Raw genomic sequence first — 8,890 nt, 5'->3', positions numbered from 1 at the left:
ATGAGAACAGGGTGAGAGACAGTGTCAAAGGCCTTCCAAAAGTCCAGGAAGACTATGTCCACTGCTACCCCGGCATCTAAGGATTTGGTGACCTGGTTGTAGAAGGCCACCAGGTTGGTCTGACAGGACCTGCCTCTAATGCACCCGTGTTGGTTGCCCCTAAGCATAACCTCCCTGCTGGCCCCTCATGGATATGCACCAGAATAATTTTCTCAAAAAGCTTGCCCAGGATTGAGGTAAGACTATCTGGCCTATAGTTTCCTGGGTCCTCCTTCCTCCCCTTTTTGAAGATGGGAACCACACTGGCCCTCTTCCAGTCCTCTGGCACCACACCAGAGCACCACATGTGCTCGTAAAGCTGTGCCAGGGGTCCCACAATGACCTCAGCCAATTCCCTCAGTACTGTAGGGTGGAGATCGTCCGGACCAGCTGATTTGAATACCCCCAGTCCCTCCAGATGTTTCCTAACTAGTTCCTCACTAACCCTTGGCCTAGGTGTGCCTCCCCTGGGATCTAAGGGGGGCCCAGAAGGGGGGTGACTGTTCCAGTCCCTGCTTAGGAAAATGGAGGGAAAGAAATCATTAAATATGTTGGCTTTGTCGTCTGGTGTAACGATCAAATTTCCTAGCGCGTCCTGCAGGGGCCCCACATTACCCAGAACCTTCTTTCTTCCCCCTATCTATTTAAAAACGGACGTCTTGTTGTCCTTGATCCGGGATCCCAGTTCCATCTCTGCCTTGGCCTTCCTGCCTGCCCCCCTGCATCCCTGAGCAACCTCAGTATAATCTTCCCTGCTGATGGCCCCTCCCTTCCATTGGGTGTGCGCCTCCCTTTTAGCTAGGAGACATTCCTGGATGCTTTTGGTGAGCCATGGAGGCTTTTGCACCCTCCTGCTCTTGCACCCTCCTGCTCCCTTTGGTCCATGTTGGGATTACCTCCCTTTGGGCTTGGAGGACCGTCTCAAGGAGTGACCACTCTTCTTGGACACCTGGCTCCCCTCCCCTCCAGGACCTCAGTGCTTCCCTGACTATTCTCCTTAGCTCATTGAAGTCCACCCTCCTGAAATCTAGGGCTGCTGCCTTGCTGTAGGTCTTTGCCACCTTGTGCTGGATGGTGAATTCCAGCAGGCGGTGATCACTGTCGCCCAGGTGGTCGAGCACCCTCAGCCCCCTCACCAAGTCGTCACCCATGGCCAGCACCAGGTCCAACAAGGGGTCTCCCCTGGTGGGGCTGTGCACCTCCTGGGTTAGATGGAGGTCCTGCATTCTGGCTAGGAACCTACGTAAGTGGTCAGTGCTGGCATGGGTGCTACAGGGTGGGCTAAAGCCACCCCAAAATTCCCTGTATCTACCCTGCAGCTCCTTCCCATACCCCACCATGACTGGGCAGCGCCTGCCCCTGTCCCACTCCCTCTCTCGCCATTTGGACCTCTATCTGCATGCCCCTTTCCCCCCATAGACTTACCAAGCTGGTGGACTGCACATCAGGTATTGGATCAGTATCGGTCGATATGGCTGGTTAATAATCAGCTGTCGGTATTGTCCAAACAAAATCTTTATTGGTGCACCTGTAATAAATACAGAAACATCCAGAATAATGGCCACCCCCACCCCCAAGCATTTTCAGTTAATAGTTGAGAATTGCTATCCCCCTGAATTATTTATTTATTGCTCATCCAAACAGGTAACAGTTTGCATCTGCAGATTCTAATGATGAAATAAAAGTTGCTGTAATAATTTTCAAAAGATGAAGGACCAGATGCTTTTATTCTTTGCATAGTACTTTGAGACCTGTTGATGAATAGTACTACATAAGAACTAAGAAATATAGGTAATATTACTAATGTTAAGTGCACTGAGATGGGCAAGGGCAAGGCTGTATATAGGAGCATATGTGACATGTATATGGATTCTGTGGAAGTCCATGCCTGAGAATTGCTGGGAGTAAGGGCATCATCTGGCCACTGAGTAGGCCACCTGCACTGGTATAGTGACCCACATACGCTGGCAAAGGAAAACAGTTTCCTGGGACCACTACTTCTCACTTATATATAGGCAGTATTGGCTGTGCAGTGGATGCACATTGGACAATTTCAGGTTGAAGGTTCTACGTGTGCCCCATGTGTATATAACAAAGGATGCAGTCAGGTTACATTGTCACATCATGGAGAATGGCAATCTCAATTTAGTTTTAATAGAGTGATTACTGTGTGTAATTTAGATAGTAATTGATCGATTAGACTATTACCTGTGAAAATTTTACCTGTGTGACCTGAAGAAGGATTCAATGGTACCCAGAAGCTTGTTTCTGTCCCTCCTGAGTACAGTTGGTCGAGTAAAAAATATCATCGTCAAAAATTCTTGTCTCTTCCATTTTCCCTGGACTATCCTGGCTACATCACCCCAGTGCTAACAGTGTTACCTTGTGTAAATTAACAGTCTTAAAACAAAAGCATGTCAGCTACAAAGCAAGCGAATTTCAGTGTCAGGTAATGTTAAAATTAACTCAGTTTTATCTGCTGCAGTATCATATCTGCTACAGTTTTAAATGTAATTCAGTTTCATATGTAACTCACTTTTACATATTAAAATCCTCCTACACAGCAGAAAAAGTAGTAAATTTTGCAGCTTCTCTTACCCAATTATCTCCTTTGCTAATACATCTAACTTAAAATTTGCACTAACAAGATTCATTTAACATAAGATTTGTTTTCTGTTTACATATACTGACCTGTTTACATTCTAATACTGCAAATACTAGCTAACCCTTAAAAATTAAGGTTTTACAAGGGTGAAGAAATAGATTTCTCTTTCTTTTGCCCAGTGTGGCTGCTTATTGTGTGTTTCATTCCCTGTTTAAAATAGTTTCTTATTTACTATTAATTATCATCTTATTTACTACTGGGAAAGGGAACAGGTAGCTGAAAAATCATCCCTCATGAACAGTTTGTGAAGTTGTTTTCTCAATTTTATTTTTGAAAGGTCTGACCAGGAAAAAAAAAGCAAGACATGGCAGTGTTTATTAATATAGTTTTTCCACATTTCTTTCATGTAAGAATCATGACTACAGCTTTCTTTCATTTTCTGCCATTTGTAGCAAGGTTGTCCATGACAAATAGGAGTTTTTCAATTGTAATAGAAATACTAACTTTGTCTTTTTGTGTACAGGACCCCAGAGAGACGCACAAGCAGCACGGGAGTTCATCTTGAAGATGTTCGTAGACCTGAATCCAGACAGTGACAAAATTATCTACTCCCACTTCACGTGCGCTACAGACACAGAGAATATTCGCTTCGTCTTTGCTGCTGTCAAGGACACTATCCTACAGTTGAACCTGAAGGAATACAACCTGGTCTAACTGTGCCTCTTAGGCTCCCTAAAAGCCCCTTTGGGTAATTGAAGATATACAAGAGGGACTGTATTACCTGTGAAAATGATTTGCATAATACTAATTTATTGCCGGCCTGGACTCTGTGAATGTCCACAGAGTTTGTAGTTAATATTATGATTTTATTTAAAGTATACAGAGGAAAAACAAGAGATGCTGAAGTACATTCACAGCACATTTCCTCATTTTTTAGGCAAAACCTTGTGACTCAATGTGTTTTAAATTTTCAGTCGTACACTCCCAAAAGATAGCATTTTTTTGCTATTGAATCCAATTCAAACTGGTTTCCTTTTTCTCCTCCCCTTTCCCTTCCCCCCGGCTTCCCCTCATCTTTTTTAAAGGTACAATGGCCTTTATTCCCAGTTGGATTCCTTGCTAAACTATTTTTCTGTAGAGTGATAAGGTCAGGAAAATGCTAACATCAGAATTTAAGCCATCAGTCATTCTAATTTTACAGTATATACTTCCGTTGAAGGATCATCAGTATTAAATACTGTGATTTTGAAGTGCTTGACATGAGTATTTTTCATACTGTCTTCACATTTTGGGCTGTGATACTAGGATCACAAAGAGAAGTTGTAGAGATGCCTGAATTTGAACATTAGCCAGATCTTGACAATTCAGAAAGAAATGCAGAAAACAGTTATGAAATTACAAAGACATACAATTAGGAGACCTCTGAAATATGTTAGAATTTTTTAATTGCCATGTGCCATTTTTTTCTCTTTTTATTCACAGATGCCAAACAAAAATGTCATTCATAGACACTACATATTTCCCAGGGGCTGCAGCCTGAAACAGTGTTGTTGCATTTTTTTTCTAAGTTAGAGCTTTTATAAAATGTTTTGTCCACAATTTAAAAATGATTTTTATTGTGTAAAATAATTTCATGTTGCCAAATCTGGCTTTTCTGAATCTAATAATCTTGAAGTGTAAGATACTGATCAAAATGCCAAATTAACTGATTGGGAATGGACCTGACGGAGACGACTGCCAAATGATAAACAATTAGTTTCTGCTCATGCAATCCCTTTTTTGGAGAGTATTCCATTTTCAATGCCAAAATCAACAGTGTGAGTGAAAAGGCTACTAGGTGTATCATGCACGTGCATACAGTAAGGACAGTTTTACTCTGTCCTTGTGTCAAGATGGCATGAGAGTGAAGACAATGTTTTCTAGAATAATGTCAAGACACCTTTAGTTACAGAAGCACCGATGAGTAATCATATTCAATATGGTTGCATTAAACTGATTAAATGGATGTTTGATAGACTTAGGGCAAAATAGCCTCTCATTGTACTTTAGAAACATTTATTCATGTAAATGAAGTAGCGAAAAATACTTTTGAATTCTAAATGTGCAATTTTTTTAACAACAAAATAAGACAGCACACACATTGACGAGCCTTTATTCTGCAGTTTGGGTTGAAAAGTTTTTTGTAACTAGTCATATGATTGCTAACAAGCTACAGAGAACTTGGAGGTCAGACATGTAATTGGACTGATTATCTGCAATGCCAAGTAGCACTTGAGTGCACTTACAGTAGAAATTGCTGCTACAGAGCAGCAGAGGGGAGGTGGAAAAAAGAATGACTTATTAGTTAAGTACCAAAGTTAACAATAAATACTGATGAGATGTTTTTCATCCTTAACCCTCCCAACCCCAAAACAACAATAATAAGAACAGTTGTTTTTTTTTGCTCCCTCATAAAACACCTTGTAATTTAAAACTGGTTGTAGGTATAGTGCAATTATGAATGCTATAATCATTGTACATATATCCATATATATATAATATATATTATATATATATGGCAGCATCCATATTGGCTTTGTAATCATTAATTTTTTGGCAGATTGAATGTGCTGTATTGATATGTATCTATGTAATTGTATTGTATGTCTTATAGCTAATTCACATTTTAAATAATGTTATTTTATTTACTTTTTTAAGAGAGAAGAATGTAAATTTTGTCAGTTTATTTTGACTAGGGATTTGTTGTTTTTTTTTATTTACAAAACAAAAAACTTACTATAGTACAGAGCGGTACTAGCATCGTGCTGTATAAAATCATTTGCACATTCCTGAGTGGAGGTAAATTGAAACAACACTCAAAGGTTTCACTTTCAAAACAAATGTTTAAGTTTTGACAGGGCTTTATTCAGATGTAGAAACCAGATTCACTAAAAAAGCTGATGCCACATATCGGAATGTGAGTTTGGGGTATAGATAGAACTTTTAGTTGGCAAATACGTAACAGGTTAGGCTTACCTCTCTGATGGCCTTCGTTAGAAAAGTTAGAAAAATTGTAAACCATTGTACACGTGTACTAATGGATATATACCATAGTTGCCCTAAGAATACCGTGACAAAATATAGTATTTTAAAGGTTATGGAAACCATAAATGTAACGTAAAAGTAATCAGTGTTGCAGTTTTAATGAGTCAAGATATTTTATTTAATAAGGCTACAGCAGGTAGATGTAGGTTATAAAAATGTGACACTGAATCTCTAAATAGATGAAGAGAACAGTTAGACTTGTTTATATATGGCATTGCATTATAAAATTGGTCCTGATTTTGCTATAAACACAATTACGTTTCTGTTTCCACTGTTGGCTCTGGGGTACATGATAATATCCCTTTTTGTAACCTGGGAATACATTGATCACCCCAGATTCAGTGATATAAACAGAGTTGTGGCAAGAAGAGGCCAATGGAGATTAAAGGAGTTTTGTTTTTGTTTTGTTGTGGGACATTTTTGAGGGGAGGGTGGGAAAAGTTGGTTTTAAGTTTTGTATAAAAAAAACAAAGCAGAAGTTTACTCATGCTTTATATAGTTATATTGTGATTGCAAAAGTTTTCAAGAGCGTGTGCCACTGGGATACTTCTACTATATTTTTGGTGAGTTGAACCTGTGGCAAATGTTTAGATCATTTGAGCATGTTCTGAAAAAAAAATCTTCAGTATACTAAGGCAAGCTTTACATCAATCACCCAACACAGCATTGCAGCGTGCCAGTTTACAAAAACATATTTTCCTTTTTTCAATGACGCAGCTGTTCCCACTTGCAATATATGCCTTTGTTGATTTTTTTTTTCCTGGTAAATTGGTAGTTTCTACTATGCCTTACAGTGCTTGCGTCCAAAAGTTTGTGCCTCTATCATGAAGCTGAGGGCAAGAACAACAAAACAAAAGCCCTTTTAACTTTGTCAAAACAATGTGATTCCATTGAATGTCATAAAAGGGGGAGGAGGAAAAGAACCTCTTGGGAACCTGTGTGTACTTAGATGTTCACTAGCACAAGAAAGCTGTAATATGTGTTTTACAAAAACCTTAAACTTGCCTTTTTCACAAATTAACTGGCACTGTCCTGGCATATATAGGATAATGCAGCTATAAGGGCAGTTTACTTTTTATAATTCAGAGTATTTTGATTGTCAAGGTGTATGAACTGTAATTTTTAATCATACTGCCACATGATTGTGAATCATAATTTTTAAGTTTGAAAGTGGAGAAGAGTCTTTTTATGCTGGATATCAGTCAGAATTGACTGCATGTTTTGCAAAAACTTTAAATGGGGGGAAAAAGGGCTGCATATTAAGATACTGCTAGACTCCTAGCCTTTGGTTGTAAGGTGCAAATGACTTTCAGATTTCTCACCCTAATGACCCTTCCTTGGTTTGCATTCTTCACAAAAGGATGAAATAATAGGGAAAAAACAAAGAAATGTTAACCCATGTGAAAAAAATAAAAATTACCCAAATAATTTCCTATATGTGCTGCTGTTCTTGAACCTATGTAAAGGTTCCCCTGCATAATAACTGCTACATCTATTTGTTTAATGATGTGTGCACAATTGGCCAGATCCTATTTTACCTACTAGGTGCCTAAATGTGATTCTCTTCCGCCCTACCCAAATCCATGAAAAACAGTCAATCAAAGGTCAGATGGATCTTCTTCCTGTTTCCTGCTTTCTATGACTTAGTGTTGAAGCTAAGATGATGGAGTGTCACAAAAGTCAGTGTGTTTATGTTTTTTCAGGGAGTTAAGGATCACATTTTGGCACCTAAATCCATTTAGGCATCTAATAGGTAGAATAGGATCTGGCCTAATATGATAACATAGCTTACCAAAGACCTACCTCTAGTTCAGAAACCAATTATATACTCAATACATGTCTTTGGAATTTCATTGTGTTGTCACCATCAGACTAGAAAATTAAAAGTGCTTGTTGCATGTGGTTAACTGCTGTATTTTGGATATACAGATGTTCACTTTTTTTATAAATACAATCCCACTTTTTGACATAATCTAACATTTTATTTTAGTATGCATCAGTTAACTAAGGTCCTCTATCTGAGTCCTGTTGTCAGATCCATAATGCCTTTAAGGTCCTTAAAAGCTTAAGTCCAAAGCTTCTGTTTTCTTCTCTTTACCCTTGATTTATGAGTTACATCAATCAAAAAAATAGCATTTACATGTAATCAAAAATACATTAAGGGTCATTGCTTTGCTGAATACTATATCTTCCACATAAGCTTTTTGCTCTGCGGGAAAAGAAAAGGTTATTCAAGTTAAATTAATAGAAAGTAGTGAGAGAAATACTAGATAAAATCAGCCAGGAAAACCTGTTTGGGAATAATTTTTTTCCTCATAAAATACTCAGCTACAGCCTGTCTCTAGACTCCTTATTTACTATGCTAAAGGAAGCCCTTATTTGACTTGTATATTTAGGGGGGGTTGTCAGATACGTTTTTAACTTGCAGTATTTAAAAAATAAAAATCATACTTGCTGTTCTTAATGTCGTGCAAATGCATGTATTGTCTATTGTTTGGGGATGGGAAATAGTTTTTGAAAAAAAACTCAAGTTGTATAAATACTGCCCCCAAACGATCTTGCTGGTTAAAAATACAGTATTTTTGGCCATAACTTTGTACTACAGTATCTTCATTCCTTGAAATTGGCTTCTCTGAAGTACTCTGACATATCGTTCTTCTAGAATGTTTTCTATGATAATGAGTATTGGAATAAATGTATTTATTTATTCCAGTGATTACTATTTGAGATTGTACATGTTTTAGCCTCATCCTTCAAGCATGAACATTTCTTGAATATCTTCGTTACGAACCGAAGTTCATCCATTAATGGATTGTCTTCACGACAGTGAAGACAATTGCTTGAGAATATTGCCAGAAATGTAGTCGGTTTATATAAACCATTATGTAAACCAGAAATTTATAGCATTAGGAAAAAGAAGTAAATTATTAAATCTAAGTCCATTAACAAAGTACTAATATAGGTAGGCCTTAGGATAAATTCCTTAAATGGGTTGGCAGAATTCCATTGGTACAGCGGTAATGGACAGCATTTCTCACAATCACAATCTTTTTTGTTTGCTGTTTTAGGTGATAACAGAAGTAACAGTGATAAGAACATGTTGCTTTTCACCTTGTCTAGTTAATGCTTAAGTTATACTTCGCACATCTATTACTAAAGGAA

The 8,890-nt window shown here is 38.2% G+C and overlaps 1 protein-coding gene across 1 annotated transcript in view; it reads left to right on the top strand.

The window, feature by feature from the left end:
- Positions 1-8,320, top strand: part of GNAQ (G protein subunit alpha q) — a 221,573-nt gene extending 213,253 nt beyond the window's left edge. The window contains exon 7 of the mRNA XM_019555097.1: positions 3,168-8,320. Coding sequence (XP_019410642.1) covers positions 3,168-3,358 — 191 coding nt within the window. The 3' untranslated portion in view covers positions 3,359-8,320. The remainder of the gene's footprint in view (positions 1-3,167) is intronic.
- Positions 8,321-8,890: the final 570 nt, after the last annotated feature.

This window comes from Crocodylus porosus, unplaced genomic scaffold, assembly GCF_001723895.1.
Source record: "Crocodylus porosus isolate Cpor-Errol unplaced genomic scaffold, CroPor_comp1, whole genome shotgun sequence".
NCBI lineage: Eukaryota > Metazoa > Chordata > Crocodylia > Crocodylidae > Crocodylus > Crocodylus porosus.
This window is presented reverse-complemented; position numbering and strand designations above follow the sequence as displayed.